Genomic DNA, 14,501 nt, shown 5'->3' with positions numbered 1-14,501 from the left:
GTTGGCTCTAAAGAAAACACAAAACACAAAAGCTTTAATCAAATTAGACTTCATGCAAAATATTCTGGATTGGTTTTAAAAAATATATAAATAGGTTAAATCACTGAATGCGTTGAAATGTTTTCAACAACTATAAATAAGGTTTTAAAAGAAAAGAAAAAGCTAAATCTATTAAGAGAAGAACTAAACAGTGACATATCTACATAAATATCATTCATATATATATATATATATATATATATATATATATATATATATATATATATAGATAGATAGATAGATAGATAGATAGATAGATAGATAGAGTAGGTAAAAAAGCACTAAGATTAGGGAAATGCATGGAAGGCACAAAGCATGCAGGATGGTACAGATAAACCTGCTGATTGTTTCTCTATATCGGTCGTTTATTCAGTCGATTCATTTTCTCCAGGAGCCATTGGTAATGCTGATCAATACCAATGTGGTTTATATGGCCCTGTCAGAGACAGAGAGAAACATTGATGTGACACAGATCAGCTTCACTCAACACATTGTGTGTATAATGTTCATTAACCCTACGCAAATTGCTATTCATATATGCTGACTGTTCTCGTGTTGTAGTGGTTAGATCAGCTGGTAGGTACTCTGGCCTGCGGGAAAACCGTTCAAAATGTGCATTTCTTTTTCTTCATGAATAAATATTGATTTGCAGGAAGTACACTATTTCCAAAGGCAATCATATTGCTTGTATCAACACCGTCCAGTGAAAGTGCTGTGGGTAGATGGAGTGTGTATGTGTGTGTGAAAATTGCACAAAAAAATGATGAATGTGTCATTTTATAAAAAGTGGCATGTTATCCACACCCTTTAGACATAAAAGAAGAGGGAATATTATTTGTAACCAGCAAATAATATCAAATATGGTATATTTGGTATAATATCATATGATGACTATAAATTGTATTTCTATTTATTTTTTTGGTTAGGATCAGTACTAAACAAATCAATGGTACTTTCAATGTAAAATCAGGGTTCATGATGGTAAATTTCAGACTTTTTAGTATTAGTAAGTAAAGAAAATTTAAGGCAGGGGTGTCAAACTCAAATTCCTGGAGGGCCGGAGCCCTGCAATGTTTAGATCCAACCCTAATTAAACACACCTGATCCAACTAATCAAGTCCTTCAGGCTTATTTGAAAACTGCATGGCTTGTGTGTTGGAGCAGGGTTGAAGCAAAGTCGTAGCCTAATGGTTAGAGAGTCGGACTCGCAATCGAAGGGATGTGAGTTCAAGTCTCGGGCCGCCAGGAATTGTGGGTGGGGGGAGTGCATGTACAGTTCTCTCTCCACCCTAAATACCATGACTTAGGTGCCCTTGAGCAAGGCCTCGAACCCCCATGCAACTGCTCCCATGCAACTGCTCCCCGGGCGGTACTAGCAAACGAAGGCGGGGCAACATCAAATAGATTGTTACTATTCGACGAGAAAACCCTGAGAGCGAATGAGTCGACATGAACGAATCAGCCAATGTAGCCTACTGTAAAGTAATAGTTGGCCTCAAATTAAAAAAAAATATATATATATTATTTGCTTTCAGTCACACCAATATTGTACTACTTTTTTTTTCACACGTGAAATTGTTAAACCAGGGTCTTTTTTTCTTTTAACCCTGCTTGTTGTCTTGTGCCAATATTCACATACTTTTGCCATGTACGTTTGTTAAACATTCGGTTAAAATTATAATTTAATTAAAATGGAGTCATTAAATCGAATGTGGTTTGAGACGTAACATAATGACACAAAACTGTCATAAAAATAGTCCTTTTTTTATTCATGCGCAATACCAAGTCTGGATCTTGTAGTTATTTAACTGTACATTTCACCTCAGAAAGATGTAAGAAAGCGGAAAAGCTGACTTAAGATATAGTACGTATACAGTTCAAATGTTTATATATTTAACCAACGTCTTAATATTCAACTCGATATTTCTCAAAACGGTCTGTGTTCGATGGTAGTGGTATCGTATATTAGTAATGTCTTGCTTCAGTACAGTGTCTAGATGGAGGGTTCGATGATCGCTTAGTAATGTCTGGCAGCATGGCGAACCTCACTGACGCGACATCACTAAAACAGTTCGAGGAATTATTAAAAAATAACAACAAGTAAGTGAAAAATAAATCCTTTGTCAAGTATGTCATGAAATCTAATTAATTTCGAACAGATATTAACACGTATACACGGGAATTAAACGTTTATAGAGTTGAGAATGAAATAACCGATGGCCCGCTCAGATAGGCTAACGTTAAACTCTGAGTAACTTAAATGTGATGCAAATCTATATCGATGGATTAATATGATCTACATCACATGATTTTGGACTGATTGTGTCCCTCATGTCAGTCCAAACCTGTATGATAAATCCGAAATAGCATGGGTCAGTTTTATTCTTCATTGAATACTGGTAACGTTAGATCCTGTTCATCTGGTGTCATTGTTGAGGAGCATTATGAACACACAACTAAATGATTCTGTGCAGGGTTCTCCAAATTAGGTCCTGCAGATTTTAACACACCTGAACACATCTGCCTGGAAGTTTCAAGTAATGTATTCTAGTAAGACCTTGATTAGCTGGTTGAGGTGTGTATGATTAGAGTTGGAGCTAAACTCTACAGGACACCGGCTCTCCAGGACCGAGTTTGTAGACCCCTGGTCTAGATTCACATTTAAATAAATTGTAATTCAGATCTACATGGATTTGCTTTAAATCTGTATTTCCAAAAAAAAAAAAAAAAAAAAAAAACAATCCTCTCTAATCTCAGCTTCTGTGATCCAGGTTTCTTTTAAGATCAACATCATTCCTTCTCTGTCCAGGTCCCTCACCGTTGTCCATTTCCATGCAGCATGGGCTCCGCAGTGTTCGCAGATGAACGATGTGATGGCAGAATTAGCCAAAGAGCACAAACACACCATGTTTGTGAAGGTATGGGTACCACTGACACGGCTATTCTTGAAATCATTTCAACAATAACATTCATGCTTAATTTGTGCAAATTGTGGTTAAATGCCGTTGTGGTGTGTAGTTTCTGTATCATTAGCAGAATTGGTTAAAAAAAAAGTTTCCCACAGACTCCAGTCGCCCCCATATCATACCTGTGGCTGCCCAGAAAATGACCTCTCTGGCTGCTAAAACCAGCAGAGCTGTTTTATGAATGGGCCATATTGTTTGCATGCATTTATTTATTTATTTTTCTCATTGCACAATATTTTTTTTTCTTTATATATATATATATATATATATATATATATATGTATATATATATAAACACATTTAAACAACAGAAGTAATTAATTTTAACAACAAAATATGCTCAGATAATAATATTTAAGGTCTATTTTTATGGGAACACCTATTACTTAGTGCATGTATAAATTATTATACTTGAATAATAATTAGAAATAAATTGCATTGGATTTCATTTTAATATTTTTATTTTAACAGGTTTAAAATTGATTTCATTTTTATTTTTATTAAATGCTTTCTCTTATCCCAAATAAATGTGTACAACACTCTGGTACAGTCAATTTTATTATGTTTGTTTCAGCATCTAAACTAGTTGAAATATGCCTCAAGCAATGGTGTGAGTTTTGGTGTGGATCTCTTTTTTTTGTTTGACCATCTGCAAATGCATGAATTTGGTACCTGTTTGAAAATGCCTATTATTCTTGCAAATGTTCCTGTGTGCACCGGGCTCTAACTGATGGTGAAACGGCTGTAGCTCCAGTAACACAGATCCAGCTGCTCTCCTCCCTCTGCTCCGGCTCGCAGTGGAGCGCATTGAAATGCCTCGGGCTCTGAATGACTTTACTTTCCTCATGGCCTTAAACCAGCAGAGAGAAATTTGTCCTTCTGTTAAGGGTTAATACTGCCTTTCATCACACAGTCAGCAGAGCAGAAGAGTTCTTCAAGCAGAAACTGCCCTTTTATAATCTATATGGAATAAATGATGTGGAATTCCTTACAATACATTCAGAATTGGAGAATTTCTCTTTGCTTTTGAGTTCTTTTAAGAATTTCATTTTTAACTTCAGTTTATGTGTCCAGAAATGTATATTTCAATAATTATCATCATCAGAAGCAAATTAATTATGAAGTTTGTCTAAACGTTTTACATGTTGTAGCTGTGGCAGTGGAGTTTAGATTTGTATTAGTTTTCAATTTCATGTGAAATGCTTTGTGTGTGTGTTTTCTTTCATAAAAGTTTTTTTTACAGCCATATAAACTGTCAGTGTGTGTGTTATATTTGACATGTTGATGTGTGTGATGTTTTATTAATGTGAATTATAAAGAATCATTAGTACAGTAGTTCTCTCTCTCTCTGTTTTTAGCTGGAGGCAGAGGCAGTCCCGGAGGTTTCTGAAAAGTATGAGATCACTTCAGTTCCCACCTTCCTCTTCTTCAAGGTAAAACGTCCACGTTTGACTTCAGCTGTGCTCACATTTACCTAAAGTCATGATTTTTTTTTTTTTTTTTTTTTTATAATAAAGGCAAGTTTTTTTGTTTTTAGAGAGTAGGAGGTTAATTTTGCCACAAATAGGAACATTGTATCATATATGATTCAAATGATTTAAACCTTTTAACAGACTGCATTTATTTGATCAATTATTTGCTCTAAAATATTGTTACAATTTAAAATAACTACTTTCTGTTTTAATATATATTTAAAATGTTAGTTATTCATGTGATCAAAGCTGCATCATTACTCCAATCTTCATTGTCATGATCCTTTAGAAATCATACAGATATGCTGATTTGATCTTCAATGTTGGACTTTTTTTTTTTGTGGAAAACATATCTTTTATTTTTCTTATTTTTTAGGATTCTTTGAGTTCTTTGAAGGTTCAAAAGAACAGTATATATTGAATATATTTATTCATATTTTATAGCATCGGTATAAATCTGGTTCCTTGCAGAATGTAACAGTGTTACAAAAAAGTTGCATGAATTATTCTATTAAAATTGTATTTGTTTATCCAAGTTTGTTTTATTTATTTTGCCAATAATCATAAATAGACCAGGTCACCGAAGTAAAACTGTGAACAGCAATTCATTAAATGGATTGCTTTGTTCCCAAAACATTCAAAGTGTCTAATTTAAATTACAAATGAAACAATTTTGTATGTAAAATTAGTGACTTACTATATGACTGGATTGTGAATGTTAGGCTGTGATATTATTATTATTGGTTAGTATTAGTTATCCTCGCCTACACAGCCTTTCTTACATCAGAAGAAAAGTTGTTTCAAAGGCAGAGAAAGTTAACACATTTAAATAAAAGAATTGAAGACCTAATACGCTGTGTTCTTTGTGTTTCATAAAGCATGCTGATCTAGGCCAGGTTGTGTTTTTCTGTACACACAGCTTGTATTTATATTAGGTGTGCTGCGATAGTGTTTTGCGTTTATTTAGCAGAGGGAGGCGGGGTTAGAAAAACAGAGCCTGTTGGGAAGCTGGAGTTTAACGATCAAGTAATGTGAGCTGCAAAATCTCCTCGTGTTAGAAATCAAGCAACTGAGAAATAATGGGAGGTTAAACAAACACACGGCTTGGCAAGACTTTCCCTCTCTCGGTGTAACATGTCAAAGAACCAGGAGAGCCTGCGGCCTGTTTTCTCTCTCTCCCTGCAAACAATCTAAACAAACTGGCAAGCATCCTAAAAAATTAATGCTGTTTTTTTTTTTTTACTCCTCAATCTATCACTACTCACTCTTTAGTGTTTTTTCTTTATTTGTTTACCGACAACCCTTAGGGCGGTGAGAAGATTGACAGGTTGGATGGTGCGCATGCCCCTGAGCTGACCAATAAGGTGCAGCGGCTGGGGTCCGGTGGGGGCGGGGCTGCCAGGGCGGGGGACGTCCCTAAAGAGGACCTCAACGAGAGACTGAAGAGGCTGATCAGCGCCGCACCCTGCATGCTCTTCATGAAGGGATCGCCCCAGGAGCCTCGCTGTGGTAAACACATGCATATATACTCACTCGCATAAATTAACACGGGGTCAGCAACCGTTAGAGCAACCGTTGGTGATGGAGTGACACAAATCAAAGTTGCATGAACAGGACGGAGAGAGAAGTACATTGCATCTTTCTTAAGAGCGATGGACAGTCAGTATGGATGTGCCACTATATTTCAAATTCCACCAAAATACAGCCTGGCTCGGTTTGACCCAAAGTTTCTAACTTGATTATCTGAATAGCTCCCATTGCAATCAACGAAGATTCTGCAGCACAGTGCATTGTGCATTCAGTTACTTTTTTGTCATATTGCATCTCTGCTTTCACGACTTCATGGGTGTTTTGTACTGTGTGTACGGCAGTGATTCCCAGACTTAAAAATGTTCTTGAATGAATCAACTGAGATATTAAGTTAATATTTTTTTAACCGTTTAACACTACATTTGCATACTAATGGTTCTCTGATATTGTTTAATGGTTGCATTACATGCAGATAAACAATATAAAATATGCAATTTTATTAATGCATTTTATCCAAATTGACTTCCATTCACAGTCTGTGGAAAGCATCCATATTTATTTAAAATTCACTAGAATTGAAATTCTCTTGACGATGATGCTGGTCGATTTTGAAGCTGCCACAAGTGTGAACAACCACTTTTGTTAATCAAACGTTGGTTGATAAGCAGTCACTCTAAATTAGGAACATATTCTGCTTTTGTAAGTCAAAGTTATACTCATTAAATCCTCACAGTGAAAGCTTGAGCACTTAATACCGTTTTATTCTTTAGTTTGTTTAACTTTAGGCTGTCAGCTTGATCTTGCTTATTTCTGTTTGATTCGCTGATTTTCTGGCATGCTTTTTTTCTTCCTCATGTCAAAGATGTGTGGTGTAGAGTTGGAAAACATCCTCATATTAATTTCACCCATTTTTAACAATACTTTTTTGATAGTTCAAAGTGCATATTTGGTCATGGACTGAGGCGCAGTTTAGCGCTTGACGTTTTGTCTGTGTAAAGAGGAATGTCTGGGGGAATGCTGGCGTTTGCCATCCTGAGATCAAACTAAAAACGATATTGAACTCTAAACTCAAACGTGATGTTGAGCTTTCAACGGCTGCCAGCTCCTCCAGCTCTTCTTTATTAATAGAAGATCCTCAGAGTTTACGCCGCTTCGTCTCTGAGCCTGGAACCTGTTGCTCAGCGCCGTTGATGTTATTTGAAGCCACGCTAGGTGTCATTGGGTCGGTCCGACTCGGAGATATTATAATACTGAAACTTATTGATGTTCTCATTCACTTGGCTTATACCCAAATCAAGAAATAATGCACGGAGAGCGAGCCATGCCTGTTGGTAGCGTGCATTGGGTTCTAAATGTAAACACGCTCTTTCAATCCAATGCAAGCGTACAGCCAAATGATCAAGTGTTCAGCTAACGCTAACTCTAAAGCAGTTATGCATGTCAAATTAAAAGGTTAGGGGTCCATGTGTCAATTCAGATCTCTCAGCCTTTCTCTCTCAGAGTGGGTTGTCCTTGAAAAGAGAAACGATGCTGTAACATCGCCCCTTTCCTGGAGCAGAGTCGGCCAAAGCGAACGGTCTTCAGCCCCTGTAGGTGCAGGCATAGAGGGGGAAAGAACTCGGCAATCAATGCAGCATGTCTGGTGGAGTTCGCCCGGAGCCAGAGAAAGCAGCTGCCCGCATGTTTGCCCGCTCTGATAGAGTTGAGCTAATATACCAGCAAATGCATAAGCACAAGTGAGGCGCCTGGAGCTGTTTTATAATGAATTCCCTCATGAGCCACACAAGATGAAAATGGGTGTTTTACTGCAGGGTCTACACAGACTCTACACATCACCTTGCACATCGTTCTCTCCTGATCTTGTTTCTTTCTCTCGCTCACTCCTCCTTATGCGCCACTTCTCTTGCTTCTTGTTCTCTTTGTCTCCTCCCATATAATATCCCTCTCTCTCTTTTATCTTCTCTCATTTTTGACTTGTAGTCTGCTCATAGGAACAGGGGTATTTAAAATTCAGAAATCAGAAAACTGTATTCTAAAACTGTTATAGCTTGTGTTGCCCAATATTGCGTAGTATCTAAAATGGACGAAAGGGTAATTATGATTGCTGATTGCAGGGTAGTTGTGATTGCTGGATATTTCACTCACTGTGGGACTAAAACATACAAAAAAAACAACTTTTGTTGCCATTACAGAGTTATTAAACTAAAACCATTAAAAAAATAATAATAATAAATCATTATTTCAGCAACATCTATCACAATAGTTTAACATGATTTGCTACTAAAATAATAATAATAACTATTTTAAAAAATTACTTTGATTAAACCCATATAATAAATATACCAACCTAAAATAATAAAACAAAAGCACAACAGTTACTAAAACCTTAATTGATATTAAAATGGAACATGTATGTAAATAAAAAAAAAAAAAACGAATTGACTAACTGCACACACACACACATATAGATAGATATTTAAATACATTCATCAGTTTATTTTATTTATTTAGTTCCTCCAAACTTTAAAACAAGTGCGAGGTAGTAAAATGTACACAGTCAAACCAAAAAAAGTTGACATTGAACAAGAAAGTCTAATGATAAATGACAACTTTTGTCATTGTGGTGACATAAAAATATGAATAGGTTTATTTGCTTTTATAAAATGTTTAGTCTCTTTCTTTAAAGCTCCTAATTAAGTGAAAGCTAGTAAAAAGCTCTCAAGCAAACTAAAGGGTGAACTTAATAGTTTCATAATACAATTAATAGATTTTTATTTTGCAATGACAAATGAAAACATTAGTTGTCATTGTAGTGACATTTCAAATATAATCGTTTGCTTTTTGTTTCTTCAAAGCCTTTAAATATGTGCAAGCTAGTAAAAAGAACACTGCACTAATGATACTCTTTTTAACCTGTTGCAGGTTTTAGTCGTCAGATTGTTCAGATTTTGAAGGACCACAATGTACAGTACAGCAGTTTTGACATCCTCTCAGATGAAGAGGTCCGACAGGGACTCAAGACCTACTCCAACTGGCCCAGTTTTCCGCAAGTGTACGTCAACGGAGAGCTCATCGGAGGACTGGACATCGTAAAGGTACGAGGAATCCCGTTGTCGATGAGATACGAGAAGAAACTTTAACATTATTGATTGCGTTCAATGAAAATCAAGGCATAACAGTGTATTTTAGACATTTCCCTATTTTTCCAAACACTGATTTCTTCATCGCTTGATCTTGTGCGTTTTATCCCATGCGTATTATCTTTAATGTTCGTGTTTCAGGACTTTTGATGCAGTGTGAGTTCTCAGCTTTCTGTTATTAGCTTTATGTTGCTTTACATTCCCAGCGAGCTCATAGTGCTTAAATCAAGCAGAGCACTCCTGCTGAGAGAGGAGGGCTGGATCAGCCAGCATCCATCCTCTATCCTCTCTCTGGAGTCCAAGAGGCCCTTCCTCATTAATATACTGCATTTACCTTTACAGAGAGGTAAACCGTCTCAGCAGGGAGCTGTTAGTTATGAAAGGAGAGCGTGCATGTGTGAGTCAAGTTGAAAGGGATCGGGATTCAGAGATATTTGATATCCTCCACAGGAGCTGGGCGAGTCTGGTGAACTTGAGAATACTTTCCCCAAGACCGTCTCACTGGAAAGCAGGTAAAGACAGATAGACGCTCGCTCAAACAGCCCCCTTCAGTACAACTGGACTTATTTAAACACTCTTTTCTGACAGGCTGAAATCTCTAATCAATAAATCACCCATCATGCTCTTCATGAAAGGAAATAAAGAGGTAAGTAACTTAAATGCTCTCTTTTTCTCCCTTTTCTTTCGAATGAAACCCAGTTTAAAAGAGTGAGGAGAAAGCAGGGGCTGTTAAAGGGATAAATCACCCCCAAAAATGAAAACTGTCTTATTTATTCAAGCTCTTGTTATTCCAAACCAATGTGATTTCCTTTTTTTAATTAAGTACACTTTTTCCTACAACAACTTCATAGTGACCATGTATCTCATGCTCCCCAAGTACAGAAAAAAAAGCTATAAAATATAAAAAACAGACCAAATTTCAAGGAGTATACGGCAGATAATCCAATACATGGAATGCCATTCAAAATTAACAGTATAGGTTGAAGAAATTAATATTTATACAACGCTATGCAATATCATGTAAATTACTTCTACTGTTATTATTATTGTTATTATGTAGTGTTATTTCAGTTTGTTCTTTTAGAATTTTTATTTTTATATATTCAGTTTTCAATTTAATATTAATGTAGTAATTTTATGTAATTTTTTTTTTCATTCAAAAATATTTCTGTTTTTTTTACTTTAATTTTAGTTTTATTGTAGTTAGTGTTTCTAGTCCTTCACCTAGTTGCCAAGGCAAAATAAGTTAATCTGATATTTATATTTTAAGTAATTAAAAAAAATAAGAAGAATGTTCTAAAGTAATAATGTGAACATTCTGCTGAATGTCTTCCTTTGTGTTCCACTGAAGAGAAAATGTAATAATTTTATTGTATTCCATAGTAGATGGATAAATTGATAAATTGTTATTATTAAATATAAAATACTTTGTATATAATTATTTTAGAGCATACTGTGAAAACAGTCTGCAAAATGTCTTCCTTTATGTTCTAATGAAGAAGAAAAAAGTCATGAGGTGGGTTTGAAATGACAAAGGTGAGTAAATAATTACAAAGAGATCTGTTTTTTGGGTGAACTTTTCCTTTACAGTAAAAAAAAAAAAAAAACATGCACAAGGATGAAGCGGTGCTGGAAATCAATGTCAGGCGGCTCTGGCACTGATAGAGCTGCGTTCTCTTTCTTTAATGGAGGAGAAAGACCCCTCACCTCCCTCCTCATAACTGTATTGATCTTTAACACTCACACATGAAAAACATTCTTTGCAGTAGTTTAAAGTCTTTCCTCATGAGACCTCTCTTTTCTCTCGTCTGACTGGTTTCTCTCTCTCCGTCTCTCTTGTTCTATTACCTCCTCTTTCTCCCCTAGTTATTGAGACGCACTTCAGAATGTCCTTTGTAGGTGGTTGTAGTTGTAAGTTTGGTTCTGTGCTGGTTTGGGCCCAGAGGAGCCTCTGTGGAGTTTCTCCAGTAGTCTGCATGTGTTTTGGTGGAGTTAAAAACGTGCTTCCTCTGATTGGCTTTCAAGCGCAGGGTTTCGCTTTACTCCAGCCTTTCATGATGTTCTAGCATTTTCACTCTCCTAACTCGTGTTTTTGTGAATACTCAGGCTGCCAAATGTGGATTCAGCCGTCAGATACTGGAAATAATGAACAGCACGGGGTGAGAGAATCTTTTACAGCGTTATCTAACTACGACAGATGCTCTTTTTGGATAATGTTCTTAACACGAATTATGAATTACTGAAAGACTAAATGCATGTTAATATAGTAACAAATGTTTATTTTTTTTACATTTCAGAGTTGAATACAGTACGTTTGACATATTAGAAGATGAAGAGGTGAGAGTTTCTTCAGTTTTAAGTTTATCTTTCCATTTTTAGTAAATGTTTTCTTGCCATAGACGCTTCAAGAACAACTGTTACAAATCCTAGTGAGCTCCTGACATACTGAGAACGGAATAAAGAACTGTTAAACAGTTATGTTTAGAATATGATTTTGTTTACTATGTAAATGTCCCTAAATAAATAGTTTGTTTGTTGTGTTTTTAGGTTAGACAAGGACTCAAGACATACTCCAACTGGCCGACGTACCCACAGCTGTACGTTAAAGGGGAACTGATCGGAGGACTGGACATAATCAAGGTGAAATGCATAAATAGCACTGAAATTGTAATGTTTCAGCTGTAATGAATGTAAATAATGCTAGATTTCAGGAATTAATTCCATATAGAATGCTATAATTTTTTTGTTTTTTTTTTTTTGATTGCTTTCCTTATTATACAGGTTTGAAGTGCAAAATATATTACCTATGGTCAATAATATGTTTTAATGTTTTTTTTTAAGAAACTCCCCAAGGTTGCATTTATTTGATCAAAAATAAATATTGTGAAATATTAATTAAATTTTAAATAAAATATTTTGCTATTTGAGTGTGTGTGTGTGTGTGTGTGTGTGTGTGTGTGTGTGTGTGTGTGTGTGTGTGTGTGTGTGTGTGTGTGTGTATGTATATATATATATATATATATATATATATATATATATATATATATATATATATATATGTATATATATATATATATATGTATATATATGTATATCTGTAAAGGTGTTTCATAACGGATGGGAAATGTGTATATTGTTAAACAGGAGCTGAAAGAGAATGGTGAGCTGGTATCGGTGTTGAAAGGAGAAAACTAAACCACTCCAGCACTGAAGAACATGCCTGTAACCTGCACCGCTAACCTCAGGAATGGAGGACTCAAATTATACTTATTCCATCCGAGTTAGCATTTTATTAGGAAATTACTCATTTTGAAAGTCGATGTTGATCCTATCAGGTAAATCCAATGAAGCTTATTGTGTTCTAATCTGTTTTTGTTGCACTGACATGTTTTAGATCTTATTCATACCTGGTATTTACATCTGTCTCTGGTAATCTGATTAAAAGTGGACAGCCAAGATTTAAAATGTACACCAGGTATTGATGTGTCTTAAATATGTCTGCTGTGACCACACATTTTTGCCAAATCAAATAGTTTAGAATGAGAATGTCCATCCCATTAAAACCAATTTCAATGAAAATGGTATTGGGCAAAATATAAGACTTATGCATGTATTTGTATGGGTATTTTCTTATTAAACTGCAAGTAATTAACTGTTTTAAGAAAATGATTAGATGTTAGTTGGGTAGGCGATGCTTTAATGTTTTCTGTGATGCGTCAGTGTGCATTTTCCTTTATTTTTAAAATATTTATGTCAGATCAGATGTTTATGTCATGTAAACTTGGCTTTAATGCAAGTCCTGTCAGAGCCAATGATTTGGCATGTAAAACCAACCTGTGTGAATCGGTGCCCTCATTAATGAGCCCATCCATCTGCTTTTAATTGCAGGTTGTTAGATTAGGACAATTTTTGCTGCCTTTGAGTTTTTATCCTGGATATGTGACCTCTTTAATGAGTCTGGCAATGATGGATGTATCATTCACGATCACGTCCACTGGCTTTAATTAATGTGATTCTTGAGCTTTTCAGACAGAGTAACTCTGCCAAACTCTTGGGGACAGGAAGAACTGTCTTATTGTGATTAAAGATCCATAAATATTAATCAGCAGTCAACCCACACCTCATCTGGCTTTGAGTCGAGAGCGTAGAGTGGCAATTATGTTACTCTCTCTCTCTCTCACACACACACACACACACACACACACATAACTGAAGCGCTCCCACGAGAATCTGATTGTTGTGTTGAGGAAAACTTTTAAACACATTTGCCCACAATAGTACACTCATATTTACTGATGCATTAACTGAAAAATATGGCCACCCCGTGTTCGTAGTCATGCATAAGCACCACAGGTACACAGAGTTTCATAACACTGCCTAAAAGATTGTGATGGTTCACTTTATTTTAGCATCAGTATTAAAAACAGTAGTAGGTTTCCAGGTGTATCACTTAAGTCAGTAAAGTCAGACCCTTAATATTGAGAAGTAAATTAAAAGATAAGTGTTTATCTACAATGGCACTAAGTAAATAAAAAAGTATCTTCTTATGTGTACTTTGACTTATGCATATGCAGATATTTTCTTAAACCTTCAGAATAGACAATGCCTGTAGGTCATATGATAGCATATAAGCTCAGTTAAAAATCCTTAAAGCAATTTGCAAGTTTATATTCCTAAGTTATTTTTATATTGTACAGTAATTGGCAGTGTCTCATGTCATGGTATTAGTATCCATGATATGAAGCAGAATAAATGATATGCAAAATAGAAAAAAGACAGTTATTAAAGTAATCTCAGAATATTGTTTCTCTTGCTAAATGGGAGAAGTTCTTCTGGAACAAGGCCTCTGAAAACATGGGCTATAACTATACTCCATAAAGGTTTAGTATGTTATAGGTGATTTTTATATTGTAAACATCACTCAGTAATTTGCATTTTATTAGCTGTTTTTGCATGTAATATTATTTCACTAAAACCAAGCAATGTCTTTTATCATAAAATTACAGGTAATATAAATTGTCCTCTGAACACTTTAGCAGATTGGCTTAATTTTGAGAAATGATGTCGGGTTGTGTCTCATTTTCCACATGAATATAATAAACTATGGGCACACATACATACACATTCACACCACAATCTAGACCTCCAAAGATGTCTCTCACTGCACTAAATGATGCTACAAATTGTGGAACAAAACTCGTAGTTTCCTCTCACCTCAGTGCTGTCTCTAACACATGAAAGGATTTCCATGGGATCAGGTATCATTACAGTCGTGAAAGGCCTGTATCCAACCCGTTGGTCATATCTTTACTTCCTCAAAAGTCACTGCACTGCGGATGGGTTTGTGGAGCTTA

The 14,501-nt window shown here is 35.6% G+C and overlaps 1 protein-coding gene across 1 annotated transcript; it reads left to right on the top strand.

The window, feature by feature from the left end:
- The first annotated feature begins 1,985 nt into the window (after positions 1-1,985).
- LOC132121690 (glutaredoxin 3-like) lies at positions 1,986-12,746 on the top strand. Its single transcript, XM_059531383.1, has 11 exons — positions 1,986-2,139; positions 2,849-2,957; positions 4,364-4,438; positions 5,785-5,986; positions 8,930-9,102; positions 9,598-9,659; positions 9,736-9,793; positions 11,254-11,306; positions 11,445-11,484; positions 11,695-11,787; positions 12,292-12,746. The coding sequence occupies exons 1-11, from the start codon at positions 2,063-2,065 to the stop codon at positions 12,340-12,342; spliced, it is 993 nt and encodes a 330-aa protein (XP_059387366.1). The 5' UTR covers positions 1,986-2,062; the 3' UTR covers positions 12,343-12,746.
- Positions 12,747-14,501: the final 1,755 nt, after the last annotated feature.

This window comes from Carassius carassius, chromosome 39, assembly GCF_963082965.1.
Source record: "Carassius carassius chromosome 39, fCarCar2.1, whole genome shotgun sequence".
Taxonomy (NCBI): domain Eukaryota; kingdom Metazoa; phylum Chordata; class Actinopteri; order Cypriniformes; family Cyprinidae; genus Carassius; species Carassius carassius.
Note: the sequence above shows the minus strand (reverse complement) of the source record. Positions and strands in the feature narration are given on the sequence as shown.